The 26,177-nt window shown below is 41.1% G+C and overlaps 1 protein-coding gene across 5 annotated transcripts in view; it reads right to left on the reverse strand.

Moving 5' to 3' along the window:
* SETD4 (SET domain containing 4) overlaps window positions 1-26,177 on the reverse strand; it is a 126,515-nt gene that overhangs the window by 84,170 nt on the left and 16,168 nt on the right. For 2 of the 5 annotated variants that reach the window (XM_077342653.1, XM_077342651.1), the window contains one exon: window positions 21,667-26,158. The exons of the other annotated variants lie outside the window; for them this stretch is intronic. In XM_077342653.1, the coding sequence (XP_077198768.1) occupies window positions 26,122-26,158 (37 nt within the window). In that variant the 3' untranslated portion in view covers window positions 21,667-26,121. Of the gene's footprint in view, window positions 1-21,666; window positions 26,159-26,177 lie in introns of those variants that run through there. 5 annotated transcript variants of the gene reach the window in all.

The raw sequence follows: 26,177 nt of genomic DNA on the forward strand, positions 1-26,177 counted from the left end.
GTTTTTCACAGTCAGAGTAGTTCAGCAGTGGAATAGGCTGCCTAAGGAGGTGGTGAGCTCCCCCTCACTGGCAGTCTTCAAGCAAATGTTGGATACACACTTTTCTTGGATGCTTTAGGATGCTTTGGGCTAATCCTGCATAGAGCAGGGACTAGATGGCCTGTATGGCTCCTTCCAACTCTATGATTCTATGATTCTATTATTCTCTGTGCATACACAAATAGATATTGTAGTCCAATGAGGACTCACAAGGAAGAGAATTTCATTTTTTCACTTTCTTTTTTTTGCCATTTCCCCTGTCCTGCCTTCAGCCTATCCCATTTTCTTTTCTCCTACCCACCAGCCTACATTTCATTTTCTTTCACTTCCCTTGCAGCCTTTGCCCAACCATCCACTCACATTTTTCTTTTTCTCTCCCGCATTTCAGATTTTTCTTTGAACCATTCTTGCTCTCCCCACATGAGCTTTATCTTCCCCCCCGCTTTCCATATTTTAACTTTTTAGTCTCTCTCTCCTACTTTTCCCTTGCTGCCTCTGAGACTTGCATGTAGGTTGTGGATTGCTTAAAGGTAAAGGTATCCCTTTGCAAGTACCAGGCCATGTCTGACCCTTGGGGTGATGCCCTCTAGTGTTTTCATGGCAGACTCGATACGGGGTGGTTTGCCAGTGCCTTTCCCAGTCATTACCGTTTACTCCCCAGCAAACTGGGTAGTCATTTTACCGACCTTGGAAGGATGGAAGGCTGAGTCAACCTTGAGCCGTCTGCTGGGATCGAACTCCAGACTGCATGTCTGCTGCCTTACCACACTGCGCCATAAGAGGATTGCTTAGCTATCACCATATCATATGTGGATTGCTTAGCTATCACCAAAATGGCCACAAGAGTCTCAGAAGATCCCAGAGAGACATTTTTCACACACACACGTGTATATATATAAAGAGAGACAGAGACAGACAGATTTCATAAGCTTTTAGAAATTGGCTCTCCCTTCCCCCCCATCTGTCCATGTCCCTGTGGTGTGAATTTTCATATCTACATTCTACATATCTACATGATCCACTTCCAAATCTGATAAAGTGATAAATATATAGACTTGGGACAAATCCTACCTCCCTCATACTGACCCCTCTTCCGACCTTTTTCTTTCTCCCTTTTTTCCACTCTCCCTTTCCAGTCTTCTCTCTCCCACACCCATCTTCCATTTTCTCTCCTACCATCCCTTTCTTGACACCCCTCCCATTTTCCACTCCTTTCTCACTTCTCCTCATTAGTATTGCAACTCTCATAGAATAGAATCATAGCATCATAGAAACAGAATCATAGAGTTGGGAGGAACCTCCAAGGTCATCTAGTTCAACCCCCTGCACAATGCACACTAGAGTTTCTGAGGCTAGGCTCCATTGCTTGGTTATTAACTAAGACCTCATGGAATAAGCTGCCTAAGGAGGTAGTGAGCTCCCCCTCACGGGCAGTCTTCAAGCAAAGGTTGGATACACACTTTTCTTGGATGCTTTGGGCTGATCCTGCATTGAGCAGGGGTTGGACTAGATGGCCTGCATGGCCCCGTCCAACTCTATGGTTCTATGATTCTATGAAATTTCACAGGACATCAGTTGCTAGTCTCTTGGGGGCTGTCTGGGGGGGGGGACAATGTAAACCCCACCTCCCAGCTTTTAAAAGAAATTCTCCAGAAAAATCCCCTGTCTACTATCTGTACACAGACCCACTGTATGAATTTTAAAATCTGTATTCTGGAGTTCATTTATATACTCAGCTATATTTATACACCACATATATAAAATACACCACATATAAAAACATGGAGGATGATTCTTGGGAAATAGATTACCTGCAGAGATTAGAAAAGCAGCAACCTTCTCCTTTAACAATGTAATGTACAGGACTTATCTGTATTATATGCATTTAATAAGATCAAAAAGCACTCCAACGTTATACATTATCTCCGGTACAGAAAACATCATTCCAGCCATGTGATACCAGACTGATGTGTCTTAATGGAATGTATACATTGATGCAAGGTAATACTGAAACCTACCTAGACTGAAACAGCCAAGGATTAAATGCATTCTTCTTTTTAAATAAATATTGATTGAAGTGTGATTAGGAGGCTTTCACAGAACAAAAATATCCCAGACAGTATCACCATATCACCTCTAGTTTTTGACTTTGATTCATTAAGCTATGTGTATCAACATGATTTCTATTTTAATATGTGTAAAGAAACAAAAATAAAACAAAAATACCAGCACTTAAGACAGTGGTCTTTATCTACCTGTAATCTCAGGAGATTTTCTAGATGATTCATATATCTTTTCAAAGGACAATTTGAACATTTTATTCCACTTTGTCCCTCTTAAAGAATGCAGGACCTCCAAAGAACATAAAATGTAAGATTTACAACACAGAAACAAAAATATACTTAGTTTCGGAGAGTAAGTTCCAGCATAGTGTTACAACAATATATTTCCTAACAGTGTGCACCAAATGAAAACAAATCTTGCTACCTCATGTGAGTGACCAACTGGGCTTCTTTCATAAGTAGATGGTTGTTCATATTATGTGCTAACTATATTTCCTAAGCTATATGATTAATCGGATTTTGTACCATCATTACCACACACCTTTTTGTATTGTTATGCAAATATTTATAACAGATAAGCAGATTTCCATTTTAATTTTAAAACTGGACAAGGTTTATTATGCAATGATGTCAAGCTGAAACACCAGTCTTTTGCCTAATACTCCTAAAAATCAGTGCAATAATTTTTAATGCAAAAAGAGACATCAGTTATTAACTTCTGTGTGCTGCCCTAGCCGGGCACACGCAGAGTTAGTGCAAGGGCAAGCATGGTTACCGAGCCAAGCAAGTTCAAAGCATGTACCAGAGAGTAGTCAAAAGTCCAGTCTGGGTCTTATCAGGAATGGTTAGCTGACGAAGTCCAAAGGAGAACCAAAAGAGTTGTCATTTATCTTTACCAAGGTCAAGCCGGGAATCTGTGGAGCAGAGCTGCGCCAGGGAGCAGGAAGCCAGTCAAAGCAATGGGTGGACACATACACAAGGTTGCATCCACACTGAGAAGCACTTCTGCTGTGCTTAAGAACAAGCTGAGCTGTCACACCAAGTGGCTGCACCTGGCACTCAGCCTTCCTCCGATGAATGAGCCCCACCTGAGCCCAACCTAGCCTGTTGCTGTAGTCTAAGCCGAGCACTTTGCCTGCGTGTTGCCAATGTTGTCCTCCTGCATTCCCTCCTGCGCTCTGGAGATGAGTCTGGCCTGTTCAGGGGTGTTGCTGCAGGCTGAGGTAATGCTGGCGTAGAAGGCATGGTGCTTGTCCGGCTGGGACCTGGTTGTGGCTCCCTATCGGGACTTGCCTCTCTAAGCAGCACCCTGCTGCTTTGCTCCAGCTCCTCCACTTCTTCCTCCGAGGGAGCTGGCAGAATGAGCTCAGTCAGTGGTGCAGAGGCACCCTGTGGAGACGGGGCCATGACATTCTGGTTGTTCCTCTTTCATACATTCTTTCATTTACATTTAATCATTGTGAGTGCTTAGACTATGAAAGCTTCTTGGCCACATCTATTGTTGCATCCACCCATGTCAGGATCCAAGCTATTGTTGCTCTATAATAATTTACAGACAGCATTCAATTGAAAATAGTGAGAAACAATAGCAAAATATCCAGTGGTGTGCGGATGCAACCTTAACATGGAAAAAGCAAAAGCATACTGAGGTGCATTTTGCTGAGTAAATATGGTAGGTGAATATCTGAACAATGCAGGGATGAAGATCACACCTGCAGTGTCTGCAAATTCGTTTCCCAGGGGGAAATGTGAGACTAGATCACCATTTAGTATGTGTCACAGTATATTTCTTTTGTAACAAATGTGCCAGTATAAAAGGGAATAGTGTGAATTGCAACTCTGTTACTTATGCAAATTACTATTACTAGTATTTGTGCAGAAAATCCTAATCATTGCATTTTTAAAAGCAAACTGTGAATATTCAAGGTCCCAATATGCTGCTAGGAAGCCTCATCTTTCCCCCGTTTGTATAAGACAAGGTCTCTGAAGCAGACTGCTGTACAACCTTCCTGTCATTGTCTATTAGCTATTTTGGTCTAAGTTGTTCTCTGTAATAAGAGTTTAAGAATCAGTGGAGTCTTCTGTGACTTTACTTCTGTAATGAAACAAAAAAAATATATCCAGGCCCATTGTTTATTTAAAATGAGAGTGTCATTTTAGCCTCCTTCGGGTAGAGAAAAGCAGCATATAAGAATCAACTTCTACTACTACTACTCTTGAGCCCTGTGCCTCCATAAATAGGAACACATCAAAGATCACAGCCAAGTTTCTGCCTGAGGTGGCAACTGACAGTTGGATCTTGTCCAGATAGGTCCTTTTCTACCTAGCCTATCATCATTATCTTTGAAGGTTTGAGAAATAGACAGTTTTTCTAGATTGCCGGCCACCTTTGGGGGAGTGCCCTGGGTGGCTGCTGCTTGTTTGTTGAAGCTGTTTCTTTGGTTAGCCTAGGTAGAGTTAGCTTGTTTGGTTAGGGCCCTGCGGGGCAATTTTTCTTGGTAGCCACCTTTGGGGGAGTGCCCTGGGTGGCTGCTGGTTGTTTGTTTGTAGAAGCTGTTTGGTTGGCCTAGGTTAGGATTGGTTTGGCAGTTTGGGCCTTGCAGGGCCACTTTTCCTCAGTTGCCACCTTTGGGGGAGTGCCCTGGGTGGCTGGCAGCTGGTTGGTGTTTCATAGATTGTTTCCTTCCTGGAGGGAATTGCTGTGTTCTTCTGGGGGTGCCCAATTAGTGACCCTTTAAATAGGCAGTAAAATCCATAGTGTTAGGAAAAATTATAAAGTGCAAATAATTTTTTAGAATAGTTTCTTTCCTAAGTAACCAGATAGGGTTTTTATAAGAGAACAGTGATTTGGGTTTTAGGTTAAAATAGTACTTTCTTAATAGTTTAAAAAGACTTTAAACCAGCAGGGGCTATGCCTTATTGAAGGCCAGTTTTCCTGGTAGAGACAGGAATTGATTTAGAGGCCAACAGGTTTAGGGGTTCTTCTTAGCAGATCAGGTGGGGGTTTGGTGCACAAATCTGCTCCAGCCTTCCTTCTAGCTAGTAACACTCAGGTAGCTTAAAACACTTTAAAATTGTAAAAAGGTTTTTTTTTCCTAATTTTTCCCTGCTGTAGGTTAGGTAGGGCCAGTTAAACTTAGCTAGGCCCAGACAGGTTCCTTAAGTTTAACACACACAAAAAAAAAACAGAGAGAACAGGAAAACTCCATACCAGCACGGAGCTGGAGAGTCTACCTGGGACCTCCACCTCCAGAGCTCTCCCTAAGAGTTCTTCTCAGGGGGCGGGTGGAGTTAGAGGGAGGCAAGCGACCATGGTGGAGATGCTTGCCCGGGCTGGCAGTGGCATGCCAAAAGGGGGGGGGGTTGAGGCAGGGTGTAGGGCCATGAACCATGACCTAGCTGCACTCATGGTCGTGGATGGATACCCCTTTCGTCTGGCCGACGACATGTACTTCCACCGACTATGCCATCGCATATCCACCTGGTACACGCCTCCTAGTCGTACCAGGATTAGCAGGACAGTGTTGCCCTCTCTTTATAGGGCAGCCAGGTGCTGCGTGAAGGTAGAGATGTCCCGAGCTTCAGAGACCGTACACTTCACGTCGGACATATGGGCGTCATGTCATGCACAGGATGCATACATCTCGCTGACTGCGCATTGGTGGGATGTACGGGAGGTGCTGGGTGGGGTTGAGCCTGTTAGGCAGGGTGCAGGCTTCCAGGCAGGCTATCGCCATGCCTTGCTGCACATCGAGCCCTTCGATGTGTGGCACACGGCAGACAACATCAAGGGCACCATTCGTAGAATGGTAGATGGGTGGGTAGGCAGTGTGACGGGGGTCACCAAGGGCTTCTTGGTGACAGATGGTGCCCTCAACATGACCAAGTTGGTCAAGGGCATGGGCCTGAAGCACATCTCCTGTGCGGCCCACCTTCTCCACCTCGTGGATAAGGATGCTCTTGGGATTGGCTCCAAGGGAACCGGTTCATCCGCTGAAGCCATTGACTTCTGGCATCTCATCGAGAAGTGCCGGAAGATTGTGGCGCATTTCTCTCACAGCTTGTACGATGTATCAAGGCTGGAGAGAAAGCAGGTCCTGATGGGCGTGCCGCAGCACTGCCTTATCAGAGACGTCAGCACGCGCTGGAACTCCAGCAGGTAAATTGGCAATTTCCTTGTTCTGAAATCATTTTTTTCTCACACCCATAGGATGGGACCCCTTGGTCCAATCATCTTGAAACTTGCAGGGGAGCTCTGGGGGGGGGGGGTCTTCCCTCAGTCCCCTGCAAGTTTCAGGACAATTGCACCAGAGGATCCCATCCTGGGGGCTCCCAAAGAACATTCCCCATAGAAGTCTATGGGGAAACATGTTCAGCCTAAAGAATCTGACACTCCATTGTAACCAATGGAGCTGATAGGGGCACCCTCTTTGGGAACCCCTAGGATTGGACCCCTTGGTCCAATCTTCTTGAATCTTTCAGGGGACTCAGGGAAGACCCTCCCTGAGCTCTCCAAGAAGTTTCAGGGGTGCAACTTACACCTCTCCCCCCCCAGCCCCCAGGGAAGGCAGGAGAAGGATTTCCAATGCAAGTCAATGGAGCCATTGACTTACATTGGCCCCGAATCGTCCAAAATGATTTGGGAGGCTTCCAATGCAAGTCAAGCCTCCGTTGACTTGCATTGGCCCTGAATCGATTATGACAGCTCCGAATCGATTCGGGAGCCTTTCCAATGCAAGTCAATGGCCTCCATTGACTTGCATTGGCCCCGAATCGATTTGGACCAGTCCGAATCGGCCGATTCAGATCCAAAACGGTCCGAATCGGGACCTCCCTGCACAACCCTAGATGCAACCCTTTATCACGTAACATGTTCTCATCTACTGTATCTTCTGACTGGCCAATTAATTTCAAGCATTGGATGAAATGGGCTTTAGCTGATGAAAACTACAGTTTCATTAAATCTGTTAGATTCTGAGATGCTGCATGACTTTATGTTGATTTTTTAAAAAATGTTCAGACTCAATCCAGTTTGCCAGCAAAGAGATTATAGTCTCTCAGAAATGTCCTATAGTCTCACAGAAATATAGTTAGTGCATATTCACCAAGTGGGCCATTCATACAACTTGCCAGAGATGATATAGGAGACTTTGACTGAGGAAAGATTTTCAATCGTATTTCCTAAACCACACTGCTACAGAGGTTGATTCTCTCAGTTTTGCATCCTGATATGGATAAACTGATTTCTAACACTTTCAGAAAGTAAAGTCTTCAGAACAGATTAATGATGCATAATTATGAGCAATGTTAATCTTGAGGGGAAATCTGGAGTTAATGCTCTGACACATCTGATACAGAATTCAGCAATAAAAATATCTAATGCTATTGTTAATGCTAACAAGTGCACAATAATCATTGGAAAACCTTTTTGTGGTGTTTTCAGTCAGTTTGTTTGCCTGCCGAGAGCCAATAGATGTTCAAACTCATGGGAACCTCCTACAGCAAACTTGAATACAATGGAAGTTCCATAAGTGACTGTTGATATTTGCACAGGTATTCTTTCTTCACCACCTGTGCTGAGTTTACAAAATGGGTGTACAACTCTTCTATCTTTTGTGTTACTTGCTTGTGTTGCTGAGATACTGTATCTCAGACCCCGCCTGTGAAAATAAGCCTAATTGTTTTCTCCTGTCCTCAATCATATCATATATTTGAGTGATGTTAATGAACTTTGTCCGTTTAAGCTCTTTTATGTGGCTTGTCATAGTTTTCCTTTGGAAACCTAGAGCAATGTAGTGTGGTCTGGAAGATTTTTTTAAATGACTTATACAAACATTTAAACTGATCCAAACAGACAATGCTAGTTGTGGTTAGTTCTCATGCTCCTTTGGTGGCCACGTTATATTTTGCATCTATGCATCAGAACATGATTTGCTCCGGTTTCAGACATAGAACTGAAAATCTTCATTTATATTTCATTGTCTAGCTTTCTGTATCCATAACAGTATGAATGGTACATAATAGAATCTTAACATTCTAGTCTTCATCACTTTTTGAAGTGACTAGCTGTGTAGTGTGCAATTGCCATAGTTTGAACACTCTTTTTTTAAAAATTGATAATGATTTAGTCAACTCATTGCAATCCCATATTTTTGGTGTAGTTGTTCCATGTGTTTGTAGGCCTGTTTTTCATGCTTCTAACTGCAGCCCCATCTGGAGAAACAAAGTGCTATTGAGGGCTATTGTCCCTTTAAGTTTCATCCTTTTTCTTCCAAAGGACTTGAGTACCTCCTGATTTTTTCAGGCTGATCATTCTTTACACTGGCACCACGAATAAAATACTTATCACTAGTGATTTGGGCTTGCTAGATACTAACAAAGCAGTACTTCAGCATTATCCAGAAAAGATGATAATAAACCAGCTATTTATGAGTACCACCAAGAACAGGAAGTAATTAATCTAAAAATAAACGGACAAAATGCAGGTAATGAGACTTCTGTTGAAGGCGATTTGCTTCCAAGCTAATGGTTTCTTCACAGGGGGTCAGGCACTGCCAGGTTTTTAAAGAAAATATAGCACTGTATCAAGTGCTGCATTCTGATTCTAGATAACTGCTGAAGACTCATAATTTAACAGTGCTAAATAATTTTCATATGGATAGTCCCCAACAGAATGGGCAGATTTAGCACTGACAATATAAGAAAATCACCCATTGTCAGTTCTGTGCATTGCTACATTATGAGTTTTTAAACATCTTTCCCTCAAATATCACCCAAGGTAGATTTTTGAAGATCCCTCCTCAGGAGAGATACTGTTTACATGGATGTAGTGTCCCTGACACGTTGTACCATATACTTCTGGTGTGTCCTAAGTTTGAAGTATTTCATCACCCGTTAGCTAATTATCTGAAGAAATTGAAATTCAGCTGTGTTAATGAGAAACACTGGATTAAAATGATACTAAATGTGAGGGACACAGCAACTATTATAAAAGTAGCAAAGTTTTTACTGGCAATTTTAAATGAAAATCTTTTACGATAGATTTTAGATCTGAATCTGTTTGAAATTTTCATTTTATGCTTTGCAATTTTATGCCAATAAAGGTACTCTGAGTTTTTAAGCAAAGGTATCTACAAACACCTTATATGTTACATGCAGAGATTTACAGCATGTAGTATTGGAGTCCTTAATGTCCTGCAACATATGCTTCCTGAGTGGTATTATCAATTTTTGTAAGTCAGTCAGCAAGATTCCCTATATACAGCTAACCATCATATGGTCCAGGTCAAACAAAGCTTCACTTACAATGACAGTTTTTGGATAAAAACAGAGACACAGCACAGTCCTGTCTCTTGTAGCCTGCCCATTTCCTTGTTTATGTACCCTGTCCTCCAAGTACATTCTTCTGCTTCAGACTCAGAGCTACACTTTCAATGGAATTCTGTGATTCTTTCCTCCTCTTTTTTTAAAGTAAACTCAAAGCAGCCTTGGATAGAAGAGAGGACAGAGAGACTGCTTAACCTTTTTTCCTTCCTGTTCTTCTACAGCTCAAAACTCATCCTCACCAAGCTACTTTTTCATTTGGAGGAGGAAACGATACAGGATCCCTGTGCTACCAGCACCACCACTTGACCTCTGCTCCACAAGGATGAAAAAGAAACTTGAAGCAGTGATTTTGTCCTAGGAAATAACTGACAAAGAAACAGTTAAGTTGCTTGTCTTCACCCACCTTTGTGCTCTCACACAGCCTGACCTCGGCTGATTTGGATATAAAAGGGGGAGGAAATATCACAGAACTCTATATAACCTGTAGTTTGAGCCTGCAAGAAATGTTATCCAGTTCTCATGACACAACAGGGCAGGGCTTGTTTGCTTTGGAAGGGGCTCTGTATCTTAGTTATAAGTCTGAAATAACTAACCAGAAAGTTGTTCTTGGGAAAAGGTGTGGATTTCAAAACATTCAGCAACAGGGCAATTGCCAGAAGACATATGAAGGAATTATATTGATGCTGAAACCATATGTACTAAATATAGTGAGGGAGAAAGAAAGAATTATTCCTGTGGATCAGATGTTTGTGATGATGCAATCCAGCTCACAGATTAAACCAGTGGCACAAGTGGTGGGTGGGCTCCTTGGGCTGGAGTCTTTATTCACTTTAAAGTTTATATAAACTTCTTGTTAAAATTTTCCAAGGTGAATTTTTTCAGGCTTTTTTCCCCATCAAAAGCAAACAGGGTTGTCAGTTCTGGGTTGAGAAACACCTGGGGATCTGGGGGGGGGGGGGTAGAGCCTGAGGGGGTTGGGTTTGGAGAGGGGTAAGACTTTATTAGGGTATAATGCCATGGAGTCTACCTTCCAAAGTAGCCATTTTCTCCAGGGGAATTGATCTTGATAATCTGGAGATCAACTGTAATAGTAGGAGATCTCCAGGTGTTACCTGGAGATTGGCAACCCTAGAATCAAAACAGTCTCTGTCTGGACATCTGTAGGAATGGTGGGTCTGGATCTCATTTGTTATGCACACTATTCACCTGCTACTTTGGATGGTTACTCTCAGCTGAAGAGCATGTTGTTGGAATCACATGGCAAGCCAGAATGGACAATGGCAGAGTGAAGTGGAAACTTAGGGGCTCACTGAGATGTGGTGAACAGCAGTTTTCACCATGTGAAGGCACAACCTGGCTTGTAAAAAATCTTTTGCTTCTTTCAACACTGAGTAAGAATAACTCTCCAAGCACCTAAACAGACATTGCAGCAGTTAGTGTGTTTTTAAAAGTTTTCCATTTAACCTAAGCAATGGCTAACATGAGTATATTCAGCACAACAGGCTTCAAAAGATTCTTGTGGTGTAGGGGATTTGGGGATCTTAATAGTAGTCCCCATATGAAGCTAGGGTCCCTTAGCCCCATCCAAATATTTATTTTGTCAGCACAAACTAGATAGAAAATTCATTCTTTCAAAATTTTGCATCTATTCATCAATGGGAATTATTAATATGCATTTCTTAATTGCACTCTGTATATTCATCCTTTTCTAGCACAGCCATGTCGGGGGGGGGGGCATCAAAAGCAAAGCAGGATTCAGTTGTTTGAATGAAAGTGTACACATCCTTATGAACACATTAATAGGTCACCTGTGTTGACTGTGGCTTCAGCCCTCAAAGAGTATAAGAGAGCGGTTTCAATCCACTTTCCAGTATATCTCCACTGAGGTTTTTGTGGTAAGCCATGAGAAGTGTTCCCTGGGTTACACTATCTAACCTCACTTGTGTTATCCCAGTACGACTGTGGTTTGGTCTTCAAACAAGCTCAAAGATAAGCAAACACCAACATATCTTGTGTGACCCCCTTCCAAAAGTGAGCACTGGATGAAAGCAAATGACAGAGTTTTAAACTGTGGGCCATGTAATATTGCAGCAGGAGTAAGCCATAATATAGTAACTAATCATTTCCACATTTGGACCAGACTTCCAATTCTGCACACATACACACACAATCAGCAAGGGGGCAAGGTAAGAATTTTGAAAGGGTACGGATGCCAAAATTCAAAGTTTCTACTGCACTAATATACTGCCCTTGCTTGAAAGCTATGGTACACAAACCCTGTTGACTAGTCTTTGACTAGTACTTGGCAACAGCTGTCTACACTCTCCTTTCAACTATCCTCAACAACTACACTTGAGGATGGATGATGGATCTCTTATTATTGGAGAACTAAGATTTCACCATTCAACTCTTTATGCCACTTTGGGCTAATGCACAATTGAAATAATTCTTTTAAATATATGATAAATTATCTGAACCATTTTTTAAACGAAGGACAAGCTACAATTTCCAGCAAGCATCTCTCTTTTTTTGCACATTGAACCTGAATTCAGTAGAGATTTGCCTACATTATGTTAGGATGATTAACAATGGAAATTGGACTCAAAACAACCCTTACTGGCTTACTCTGTAAATTGTTAATGATAAAAACAATATTCCCAATGATTAACACACACTAGTAATCAATTATGAAATTATAAGAAGTGCTGACACCTATTCCTAGAATTTCTAGGTATAAAAAATTAGAGTTAATATACATGTAAAAATCACATATAATCTATATTCCAGTTAAAATCAAGAACCTCAATGTCAATCCATGAAGCAATTCTTAACAGCATCAGCATTCACCATGTTATTTGCGTTTTGTGGTCCTAAGAACGCATCACAAATAAGATCATTGATGGACAGGAAAATTATAGACTGTAGTACAGGCCCTTTGAAATGTAAGCACAAGGATGCCCATGACCCCATTCTTTCCCCCTAGTACCTTTCCTGAGTCTTCCAAAGTGCTAGTGCTGGAGGCTATAGAACCTGTGTGAACAAAAAATAACCATGCAGTGTGGGGCAAGGGGGGTACAGAATAAAGTCAATCTTCTTTCTTCTTGCATGAGTGATACTTCTGCAGTAACAAGAAACTACATTAGAGCCATAGTGCTGCCTCTCCCCCCCCCCCTCCCCACACACACACACAATTCCCACTTCTTATTGTATCCTTGGCCTGCATGAGTTTTGTCCATGTAACGGTCCCATAACTTCATGCACCAATTTCTGGAGGGGAGAAATCACAGATGTGAACAATGCGGCAGTTTTTCTTCCTAGGATCCAACCCTAAACCACAGGGGGTCAAAGTCTTCTCTACACATGCTGTCTGAAAACAAAACACACTCTTGGGAATATACTCAGTAAATGAAGAGATATGAAGGCTGAGATATTCTGAGGGCTGTAGTCCATAACTCTATGAATGTCACAGGATGAGTTCAAATCAGAACTTCAGAGCTGGTGCCATTGTTGCCTTCTTCCCCAACTGAAATCTGTATATTGGGAAGTGACTGGCTTCCTGGCAAATTCCAGAGGAATGGCCATGCTGGTCAACTGAAGAAAAGCACTATTATGAATTTCTTCTCCAGATTGGCACCTTGCTTTATTAATTTGCCACCAGTTGGAGAAGATCATGCTTATACCAATTTGCATTCCAGCTACAGCCACCAGAGTGAAGCTGTCAAAATAGGACTTCCCTGTCTTCTTATTCCATGCTGCTTCTACAGGAAAAGGTTTTTCAAGGGAAATATGATTGTATGATGGAATAAGTATGGCAAGATTAAGTCTATAAAGTATGAAATCTGGAGAAGAATTTGGGTTAAGAGTTGAAGGGTTTTTTTCCTCCCTAGAGGGAGAAAGCAGCACACACCATTTTGTGCACCCAGCTAAACTATTAGTGTACTTCTAAACAAATTACACATTTCTAAGATTGTCCGCACTATGTTCCACCAGTATCATTATATCATACTACTCTTAGGAAAAATAAGGTTACCTTCGGTATAGCTTCTCCATGACATCCTAGTTTTCTACAGATATTTTATCTAGCATGTTTTCTTACATTAGCGCTGGTCTGCAGTGACAAAGGTAAAGTGTTTATTTATTTGGTGAATTTGTATCCCACTTTTTCTCCAAGGAGTTCTGAGAAGCATAAATATTCCTTCCTTTCTCCATTTTATTTTCACAAACATCTGTCCCTTTAATAGAGGATTTACCAGGTGATATAATATGACTTATCTCCATGCTACCTAAAGCTTCACTTGCCCTTTTTCATACTCTGAACCTCAGTTAAAGGAATAGGACATTTTCCCCAGGTTGTTGGCAACCCTAGAGGTAGGCTAGGGAGTCACTGGCCCAAGAATATCCAAGTAGGCTTCCAAACAATGAGATTTGAACCTGAGTTGCCCCACTCCTAATCCAACAGTTTAACTGCTGCACCACACTGGCAAATAAACAAGCCTTTGGAAGTTATAGAATAGATCAGTTAGAGTTTTACTCATTTTTTAAGACTGCCAAAGAACCTAAGGCCACATGCATGTTATCAAAACGGAAGGAAAAAAATTGATTCTATGCAAATGTCAGGAATAAGGCTGTATGATTTGGCAATCTACCTTTTGTCAATACCTTGAGTCAGCAGCACACAGATGAAGGAGATGAAGCTATATACAATCTGTACAACTGAATTAAAGGAAAGGTGATTAATTGAGCCAAGACCTTGCTGTGAGAGTCATTACTCAAAAGGAAACACCCAAGAAGAAATCTATGCGTGCATAAAAACACACAAATGAAAGGCAAGGGATGTTATTGCCATACTAAATGCAATGCCTTGCCAACTAGCAAATGAGGCTGACATAGAACCTTTGTGAAAGTATTCAGAAAATAACTATGCACACTGTGGTCTGCAGAATGTGCTCCCTTCCCAGACTATACTGCACATCACTAAAGAAATGCTACTTCCTGACATTTAAAAACAAGGACTCTTCAAGCTATGGAATGCAGACATACATCACGTCTGTGAGATTGGAGGGGTGAGGGGGGGAGATCAAATGTAATATTTTCTTTCAACATAGACAACTGCTTTGAGATTTTCCACCCAGACAGCCTTGAAAACTCCCTGCAGCCTTTGCCAATTACTACTGACAAATACCACTTGGTCCTGAGTGATGTTTTAAGTGAAATAAAACAGTGAAGAAAACTGAACATGATGAAAGGACTCCTTTTTTTCTTCTTCTTCTTAAGAGATGACTACAAGTTACACATTCACAAGGTAAGGTAAAGGCTTCCTGTTCATGACAAATGCCATGTGAAGTTGAGAGCCAGGGCAAACTTTGTTTGACAGTAAGACAAAACTCATTTTCCTGCCTCCTTAAACATATCTATCCTTTTCATTTTCCACAAAGGAACAGAAGCTAATGCAGCATCCCTGTTCAACATCACTCTTCACAATATCAGCGTTCTAATGGAGAAAATGATTTCTGACCATTTTGCTGTAGGTGATAGATGTATAGATGCTTTTTCCCCCCAGCAGCTTCTAGATACTCTACCCCAAGATGCAGCCTTTAGCATTATAAAATACATCAGACCAGCACACATTTTAAACTCTCTAATTTATTTAAGCATATAAAATGAAGCATTGAAATGAAATATTGAAAGGGGGCTGCTGATGGTAAGATATGCAATATTCTAAATGACAATAGTTAAAGTAAGCAGAATTAAGGCTCCTTGGCAAAATAAACATTTGCTTTACTTGCTATCGTATTCATAACCTCAAATTTATATCAGCACTTGCTATATTCTACTCATAACATTTCTGTTTAACAATTTAGAATTTGGAATACCTTATATGTGGAAGACCTTCCAAGAGAGGCTGAAACAACTGGAATTTTTCTACAGGAATAGATCAGATCAAGGAAATTCATAACCATCAAAAGAATGGAATAAATGAATCAAATTATATTCCCATTAACGCCAAGGATGTGCAACATTCAATCTATACAACTGTAAGTTTTAAACAACGTTGCCCACTAGGTTCAGTCAGCCTGTTGTGTTTATTGGCTCTAAAACTTTCCACAACCAAGAGTATTAGCCAGATTGGTATCCCACTGATTGGTCAAAATGGCCAAACTGCAGGCTACAAACCTACCTGCTCTACCAGCCTCCGTTCACTTTCCTCTTTCTTTCTCTGCTCCCTAAAACATTTGTTGGTAAGACATACTTCATAAACCAGATGACATCTCTTGGAAACATTAAAACAGCATTATAATTGAAATCAGTTTTTGAATGGTCTATTTTCTACCATTTAAAAACACTCCGAAAATTGTGCAGAGACATCTCAGTAGTACAAACCCACCCTCTAGTGTACTAATGTGGAAACAGCAATGGTCTCTAATAAATTAATGAACAAATTATTATGATAAATTATCTTTCACATTAGGGCTGGGGTAAGCAGATTAGTCATTTTAGCAGCAAAGCAAAGTGAATGTCAAGGGGTTAGATGCCATGGAAAGAATCCACACCTGAAGGGGAAGGCAGTTTTTGCCCATTTTCCCCATTATGGTAACCCTTCTAGTTCCCCTCATTCTGCTCCAAGCAGTCTGGCTTCTTCCATCCCATACGAGTAACATTAGGGGGCATTTCAGGCTGCAGCTGGAGCGGAAGAGGCAAAGAATTTAGACAGGATCTAACCCATGTTGTTTTGCAACACTTTATTAGCTCTAGTTTCTCACAGTTGAATGAGAACTGGATTTTAATCGCACATGTAAAGCAGCTTTTGGAATCTGCTTATTGGAGCATGGGGATATACTACTGAAAGCTTGGTTATGAGTATGTCTGCATGATTACCAGTAATTTCTACTGCAGCATGAACTGCTCAAATCTTTTATCTTCACAAACCCTGTAAGTTATGTTTAATCACCAGAGGTGGAACTATAGAATCAGAGTCCAGTAGCACCTTTAAGACCAACAAAGATTTATTCAGGGCATGAGCTTTTGAGTGCAAGCACTCTTCGTCAGACTAAGAACTCCTTACACGACTGTGGGAATATATAGCAAAAATTAATTCTGTTACATTAGTAAACTGTGCCACATATCCAAATACAGCCAATGATAATTCTTTGCCAAAACAGCCAATCAATTCCCTTGAAATTCAGTTGTTATTCACACAAACATGGGAGAAATAACACTGTCTGGGAAAGTGATCAAAGGCTATCAGATTACCATATGTTGTTTGCCCCATCTGTTCCCATACCAGTGTGAAACATTCTTACAAGGTAATTGCCGGTAATTATCTTATCCCAAAGCCAGGGAGTAAACTCAACATACCATAACATTACCATTACTTTACAGTCACATTATCACAGTATCACAAATAAAATAAGTTGTGAGGAATATGGATACACAAGTTGAAGGTTAGCATGAATAGTGAGATAAAAAACCTTTGTCCCTATTGAGTCCTGGGTATGTTGTATTGAGTGTTGTAATAACTTGCATTTCTGCAATCTCCCTTTCTGGCCTGTTCTTGAAGTTCCTTTGCAATATAACAGCTACTTTCAGGTCTGTTATTGAATGCTCTGGAAGGTTGAAGTGCTCTCCTACAGGTTTTTCAATTTTGTGGTTTTTGATGACAGAATTGTGTCCATTAATTCAGAGGTGGAACTGTGGCAGATAGCATGGCCAAATTCTTGGTTCATTATTGAGGGCCATTCTGCACTCGGGAAATAAAGTACGAGGCTTACCTTTCGCAGGTTTTTTTGGGGGGGAGGGGCTTTCAAATGACATTGTCAGCATCTAGTGTCCCAGCAGCAAACCAGCAGATACACCCGCCATTTTAAAGTGCTAGTTGGAAAATCCACAAAACTGGATTCCCCCAACTATGTAGCACAAGCGAGAGGAAAGCAACAAGAAACCACAAGCAAACTAAATGTGCGTAACCAAAGCAGTGCAATCACTGTCTCCAGTGCCAGATCTCGCACCTGCCTCCCTATCCCTTCTCCCAGGAATGGGGCTTTTTTTTGTAGCAAACTGCCTGGAGCAATGAATACATGTTGCTTCATTTAGGCAGAGCAAAAAGAAATTTTCCCCCACCATTTGACACACAAAGCATGCCTCTCAGACCCCCAAAAAATTCATGAAAAAATTACTTTACTTAGGCTTCAAGGCTGTGGGGGGTGTCATTAAAATAAGCACTGTGCATCTCTGATTAGATGCATAGGCATACCAACAGAGAAGTTTCACTTTTTAAAAAATCACTTGCATCGTGGTCCCTTTTAAACAGGAGAAAAGGTGATTGGCTGCCTGGCATGATTGACAGGTGGAGGGAGAGATGCATGTATAGTGCGTCCCTCTCCTCCACCATTTCATGCAGCCATGTGGAGTGCCAAAAGCAGCAGAAAAGGCTTTTTTAAAAAGCAGCAGAAAAAAGCAGGAGAGCAAGAAGGTAAGAAATGGCAGGGGGTGCGATTTTTTATAGCATCACGCAATTTCACTGGCATGGCGCTATTTTTTAGATGTGCAGAATGGCCCTGAGACTTCATACATCTAAAGAGAAATAATACAGAGACAACACACAAGTTTATATGTATTTCTTTATATTATTATTATCATCACCATTATTATTAGATTTATTTCCTGCCACTCCCCGTAGGCTCGTGGCGGGTCACAATAGTCTTATCCCCATTAAAATACCCATTAAAAGACTTTAAAAACAATCCCAACATGGCGGAAGCTCTCATTATTCCTACCCCCTGCTATCAGAGCGGTAGGGAGGGTGGGGATGAGATCTGACTTACTAGGTCCGGGGGGGGGGAATGCTGGCACTCATTCGCTGACCCCGGCCTCAACCAAAAACCTGGCGGAAGAGCTCCATCTTGCAGACCCTATGGAAAGCTGGTAAATCCCGCAAGGCCCGCAGCTCACCCAGGAGCTCATTCCACCAGGTAGGGGCCAGGACTGAAAAGGCCCTGGCCCTGGTCGAGGCCGGGCGCGCTTCTCTAGGGCCAGGAGCGATCAGGAGATTCTCCCCCGCCAAGCATAAAGCCCTGCGGGGGATATAGGGTGGTAGGCGGTCCAGCCTCCCCATCTCAAATTCTATCTTAATAATAATGGTAGATACCAGAATGCCTTCAACAAGTATCCTCCTCAGTCTGTCAGAACTATGAAGACAGTCAAATTACCACAGTCCTGTGTAGGTGACACGACAGATGTCTCTAGAGGATTAGGTTTGCTCTGCTTTCAGGTCACATCCTAACTTCCATGTCTCAACTTTGGATCTTCATCTAATTGGCCGACGAGTTGCTGGCTGTTATTAAAAGGAATATTTGCCTGGAATCATTTAATCTCAGTTCTGATTGTGTCTTGCTCTCTACAAACCTGACCTCCATGAAGGTCTGGACAGGAATGCATGCTTTTAAGCTTAACTGTCTGTATTCACTTGCTTATTTTTTCTTACAGACACATGCAAACACACAATACTCTAGAATTCCCATTTGGCCAACACCCAAAACCATTTGTTTCTAGATTGTTGTGTTTGGGAGACTTCCAAGGAAATAGTGACCTGAACAGGGGCCTTTTAAAAGGCTCCAGTCTTATCTCACTTTAGACGTATTACACCAGGATAGAGAGAATTTATTCTTTATTCCTTACCTTTCCTCCATGGAGGAGATCCAACTGACAGGTAAGTCCATGAGGGGGGTGGGTGATTTATTCAGGTTCCACTTGGGTTCTGATAGTGTGAAAAAATGCATTTTTTCCTATGGAAGCTTTAAATTTTAACTGTTTTCCCTTCTCTGGGCTGAAACTGGGCAAGGAGGGAGGAAGATAGTCAATCATTCATCATACAAATGCCAATATGTCTAGCCAGATGCAATGGAGTGGTTAACCTTTCAACAATCAGGGATAATGGTTTGGTGGAATTAAACTAGATAATCTCCATGGATAATCTCCAGGAAGGGATTTCTGGAAGGTATCCAGAAAGTGGCTATTTGACCCAGCTGACCAGTTCGCAGGTAAAAGAGAAGTGATAGAAGTCAGAGGAACAAAGAAAGAAGTCTCTTTTGTGCTGGGCAGCCATTGACCATGCGGCCACCTGGAGAGCTGAAGAAGTTCTTAAGGTACTGTAAGTGGTAACTAATTAAGCTTAAGGAGTCTGTCCTGTATTTTAACATCTGGTAGTCCATGTTTAGTGAGAAGGACAAAAGGACTTGCACTTTACCCAGTTTCTTTTGGAATCTCTTGATCAGTCTGCTGCTATACTAAAAGTATGCTTGGAAGCATTTTCTTTAAATAAATACTTTATAACTTTGGGTGTTGGTAGGGGTTCTCTGTACCACACAGACCTCCACCACCTTGGCAATGCTATTGTCAAGGTGAACCCCAGGGAAAGGGTACAGACCTGTCAATTGACACACAGCTATTCCTCCAGGGGTGCACTCCACCATAAATTGTCCTTGTGGTGGCCAGGTCCTGGGCAGTGGGTAACACAGAGGCAAGGCCTCAGACTTAAAAAGAGAAGCTGGGGGTTCTGACCCTCTCAGCAGGCAAGTCTATATAAAGGTCAGTTGTGGCAGTGGTTATCCTAGAGAGAGAATGAGATGAACATCTTTGAGTGGGCAGGAGGGACTAGGGTTTGCATGCTGAAGGTGGCCCAATCCACCATGGATAACATCAAAGCCAGCAAAGAATAAGCGGGTTGACCCCTCCACACACTTTTTTTTCTTTCCCCTTGATTTATACATCTTTACTTTTCTGGCTCATTTTTAAAGATTCACCCTGAATTGCTAGTGGAGGATCTATACAGAGGAACTTAAGGGAAATCTTCAAGCAATCCAAAACGAACTTCACCTAAGAGCTCAAAAGAAGAATGATTATGGCATCAACACCGGGACAAAACAGATAAATTAAAAAGAGTGCCAGTAAATATTAATGGACAGAACTCTCCTACAAAATGTATACTTTCAACCAGCTTAAATAAACCTAATTTTTTATTTATGCATTCTGAAATTTTATACATTTTATACAGCATCTGTGCTGTGCTGTGATCCACCCTGAGTCTATGGAGATAGGGTGGAATATAAGTCTGATTATAATATATAATATAAATTTAAAAAAAGCAAAACAGAGATATTTTATGCCTACAAGAAACTCACATAGAAGAAGTACAAACTATTTGTCAAAAAGCAAAGAAATATTGTATTATGATTCATGATATTGAAAGCTAAATTTCAAAGACAATGAAAGTTAAATTTGCACTGTTAAATTAAAAGTTAAAACTGTTAAATACATGGTAACAGCTGCTAGGATCGTCTATTCATCAAGATGGAAAAAAGAATCCTTGCCAGATAATATGGACTAGTTAAATAAACTGATGGGATATGGGACAATGACAAAGCTCACATATTTGATACATAATAAAAACACTGAAATTGAGTGAGAAGAAAATTGAGTTCAATATTAGAGTATATTAACTGGTAAAAATTAAGACATAAAGAAATAATCAGTTCTAAGATGGTATGTGTAAGATGTGGGGAAAACGTAAGCTAAAATGTAATATGTGCTATATGACATTAGGGTGATAAAAGAACAAGATCCGTATTGCTAAATGTCTGCTTTACAATTCGTTTTTTCTCTCTTTACAAGTAATAGTTCTGTAATATGTGATATGTAGTATTTTTCACCTTTCTGAATAAAAAAATTATATAAATATATATGCGCCAACAATGCTAAAGTTAATTTTTTTGAGAATCTTTGCCAAAAATGCTAGAATTTCAAGATGGATAGAATGGCTTTTGGAAACATGAATGCAGTACTAGCTACAAAGAAGGATATTGGATTTATAAATGTGGGAAATTATTGAAAAATATATTCCAATATTTGGAGATGCTGAAATTAGAAGATGCCTGGAGGATCAAGTACCCAAATGGTAGGGATTTTATGTTATTTTCTGATAGTCATCAAACATACTCAAGAATAGATATGTGCTGTATATCAAAAAGTCAAACAATAAATCTAGACAAAGCAAAGATTCATCTGGAGGTATTTTCAGATCACAATCCTATAGAATTTGTTTGGCAAAGGAACAGGAACCTAAGAGGAGGATGGAGACTAAATGATGCTCTTTTACTATAAGATTATGCCATAAGCAAGTGCAAAAAAGACCCAAAAGAATTTATACAAATAAACAATACAGTAGGAATGTCCTCAGCTACAATTTGGGAAGCAAGCAAAGCTTTTATTACAGGAATCTTATTAGCAGTTGCCACCAAGAACAAAATAGAAAAATCATAACAAACCAAAATCAGTAGGAAGAATCCAATGATTGGAGCAGGAATACACACACACAAAACTCCAATAGAGACACACTAGGGCAGATCAGGCAATTAAAAAACAATTAGAAGAGTTGGTTCTTATATGCCGCTTTTCTCTACAACCTATTATGCACGGCCGCTGAAACGGTGGCATGGAGAACGAGGAGGAGGAAGAAGCGAAGCAAACCAATTACGCATGGGACGGAACACAACGGCGGCAAAACCCAGAGTATCCGATTATGCACGTGGATACTCCAGAGCCGCTTCTGGTTGTGCCCTGGTCCCGGGAAGCTCCACTTTCTTCCGCATCTCGCTAACAAGGCTTTTTCGGCGGCATGCATTGACTCTGTGCCCGGTTGCCGCCTGTGGCGTGCATAATTGGCGATTTTAGCCGCCACCATTCGACCCCGCCACCATTCGACTTTCCACTCTGTGCATAATGGGCCTACCAGAAGCAAAGTGGTTTCCAATTGCCTTCCCTTTCCTCTCCCCACAACAGACACCCTGTGAGGTGGGTGAGGCTGAAAGAACCCTGATATTACTGCTCAGAACAGCTTTATCAGTGCTGTGGCAAGCCCAAGGTCACCCAACTGGCTGCTTGTGGAGGAGGAGTGGGGAATCAAACCCAGCTTGCCAAGATAAGAAGTCTGCACTCCTAACCACTACACCAGGGGTAGTCAAACTGCGGCCCTCCAGATGTCCATGGACTACAATTCCCATGAGCCCCTGCCAGTGTTTGAATACCCCTGCACTACACGAAGCTGGCCCCCATTAGACACATTAGAAATGAAACAGGCATTTTAGTCATGCAAACAACCCTGGCAGATACTTGGCATACTGTCTTAGGAAAAAGAGGTGGGGGGAAGAGTAATAACATGTAAAGAAAAGAAATGAGATTACATATGTGGAAAAAGAAATACAAAAACAATTTATCAATGCTCCTCCAGGATTATACAAAAAGAAATCTGTTGTAAAAAAGGAGTGTGCAAAATATATTCAGAACACAGAAAAATTTTAACCCAAATAGAATATTGTGTTTGCATGAGAGTATTTTTATTATTATTTATTAGATTTTAATGAAGTGAGTGCAGACAATTAAGCTGAGAAGCACGTGTGCCTGTCCAAATTGTCATGGAGGTCAGGTGAGGGAAGAGCAAGTCACAATCAGAACTGAGACAAAATGATTCCCACTGTACCAACACTGTAAACCACTGACTTCATGATGTTATTCCAATCAAAGTTGCTGCAGATTATTGTGGTTGCTTTTGTTTTTATCAAATTATATATATTTCAAACTATATACTTTTGAATACACATTTCAACCATAAAATGATAGGAATTGGCGTGTGCTACTACTACGAAAGCAAAAATTTCCCCTAATGTCTATGAAACATGTATGTTTACAGACCTTTTAACAAGCTCAGCCTGCATTTAGTTTGCAATTAACCAAGCTAGACATGTTTTATTTTGCTGCAATGCATTTTCTGCAATACATTTTCTTCCATTCTCCAGTTTATCATCTCTGTCTACACCCACAGATGCACCCAGTGCTGGAAATTGCTTCATATAATTCATGCTGTAAAGGAGTCCCTTTCTTCCACCCGGCTTCATATTTCTAAGGGGCATTTCACTTCTAAGGCGCGGTGAATCCTTGAAGACATCACTTATAGATCTTTCTCCTTAGTGAGTGTCATCTTTTGACATTTCATTCATAATGTACTTAAAAGCTTTAATTAACACAGTTTGAAAGTTGATACTATCTTATCTTCTCCTGAATAGACAGGTCTAAAAGCACTAACCCATGATGAATGAGCCTCACATTTTATAGCTGAAGCTGGGAAACTAAAAACCATTCTAATGATAGCTGTAAAATGATATCAAGGGAGCTTCTGAGATCATCTCATTCTCCCCCCACACACATCAGTACTTTACGAGTAATAAGCAAAGACAAATAAATGACAGCAATCTCCCCTGGTGTAACATCTATGTAGGAATCATGTACTCCCTTTCCTGTAACTGTATCACACCTCACACAGTCATTACCCTTTTCCATATTGCTGGGTATATGATTTAACATATACACTGAGTAACAGTGTACATTTTATACAACACTGAATAACAGATGACTCTTCTGGTCTTTTAAAAACAAACTTGATAGCAAAATCTGAATGTTGGGGGGGATTAACCTTGTAACGTGCTTCTAGTTGTATGTGGCAAATGCTAAAAAGTCTAACATTGGATTTCATGGCAGGAAGGTTAGCAGAACAATTTTAAACCATGTTGCTGAATACCCTAGGCAGCAAATTTCAACAACAGCATAAGTGGAAAATATACCAGCAGTACGCTAGTACTTCTTCTGTAGAAATAGGCAGCATCAGGACAGCACTGCATGAGGATCAGAGCTTAGTATCTTAAACCTTAAACTACTGCTTGTTAGAAATATATAGGCAGATGGAAGACAATCATGCTTTTGAATGTTTGGGTCAATACTGAATGAACTCTGCAGGTGAACAAATTATAGAAGTAAAATTGACAAGAGTAGTCACTGAAGTCATGTTCCTAGGATGTTAGTACAACTGCCTTAATATATTTTGGGCTTGTTTGCAAGATATTAGCAGTTCAAATGACAAACTTTAAAGACTAAGAAAATTTTCCCTAGGCGCAGCAATTGTGCCAATGATGTCTGCGAGACTGCTGAATGGTTTAATGTTTCTAGGCCTCATGCCCATGAGGAAAACTTTACGAGGTAGATGGAACATGCTAAATACACACACAATACCTTTATTGGCATAAAGCAGGTTAGAAACAAGATGAGCAGAGATAGTCAACTTGCTAAATACTTTTCATGAGGCACCAGTGATCACAGTGTGGGACCACACTCTGAATGATGCCTAGCTTTTCACACAGACAACACACCCATGATTTAGAATTTCCTCCCCCTTTAGAAAATGGTAAGAATGTGATGAAAACAGAATATTCTTCCTACTTCATTACAGCATGCACATTTCAGAAAATTCATCTTAAAAGCCTTCTAGAGAATGGCCACTGTTCATAGCTGCCACCAGTCTGTTGGCTCCACTTGGACCGTTTATGCACTGGGAACTTCACTGCCCCAGCTCCCGTGCAGCAACACAAATTGGGGGCAGATGAGGTGCACCAGGCCAAATGCTCCCCCGTGTGCGTGCAGGAAGAGATGAGGCAACCTGCTATGACTAAAACTCCAGCCTGTAGCCCGGCATGAAACCTCCAGTGCATAAATGGTCTTGGGGAATACCTGTCTTGACCAGAAAAGTCTGAAACTGGTTTCCTTCACCTCCATTGACTTAAACCACACAGAAGAAGAAAGGAAAACAAGGAAGGTTTCTTCAGTTACAGGATGGTCAGGGATTTGGAGTAGAAGTACAATACCTTCTCTAACATTAAGGTCTGGAAGCAAGTGGGGTCACTACAGTTATTGTGGGGTAAGCCCTTTAGGACACATAGTTATTTTTACTTCCATATTTAACCCATCGAAAGAAGGGATGAACACAAATCAGTTCACAACTCAAAATTCCTCATGAATTTAGTTGGTTCATGTCCACCCAAACCGAAAGGAAGGTGCCTCCCCTGAACATTTCCTGGCCTTTTGTCCAGTTCAGTTTGGGGGTTCAGACCATTTCAACATAGCAGCTAAGTAGGGCGGTCATCCCATCAGCTGTTAGATTTAAATGGCTGTAAACATTTAAATGGATTATTTCACTTCCTCCCTCACCAAGTTGGGGAGAAACAAAACCAACTGCTGAAATGGATACCAGCTATTTCAGTTTACCAGCAAATGGATGCCCCCACTCTGCCTGTGTGTCATGACCCTGGTATTCCTTGGTACTCTTCCCATCCAAATACTGACCAGGACTGACCCTGCTTAACTCCTGTTACTAGGCTAACCTAGGCCCAACCAAGTCAGGATAAGAACTTAGCTACAGAATCAGTATTGATCAACGGTTTCTGGCTTGCTTCATTTGAACTCCTCAATCAGTTCTTCAGTCATGGATCCTTCAAACTTTCTTGCTCTGTAATTGTCATTTATAATAGCTATAGCCATATTTTGCATTAAAGGGGGCCTTGTCTGACACTGAAGCTCCTCCTTCAGTGCAATAGGTCAGGAAGTTTCAATTCCATTCAGATCTCAGAGATTCAAGAGATAAAATCCATCTGTGGCCTCTGCTTAAGAAAAAGAGTCACCTTTTGCGCTCCAAATAAATTCCAACATGCTATTCTGTTCCAAGATCAAATCATTGTGCAGTGTTAAAGATTCTCAGCTGACAGCATTAAAATTTTTAGATCTTCCATATGTAATGCCTCTACTAGAGTTAGCTGGTTTACAAGGTGCACATAATCCCTTTTAAAAAGAGAAACCTGGAAAATAAAAGAATAT

This window comes from Paroedura picta, chromosome 6 (genome assembly GCF_049243985.1).
Source record: "Paroedura picta isolate Pp20150507F chromosome 6, Ppicta_v3.0, whole genome shotgun sequence".
NCBI lineage: Eukaryota > Metazoa > Chordata > Lepidosauria > Squamata > Gekkonidae > Paroedura > Paroedura picta.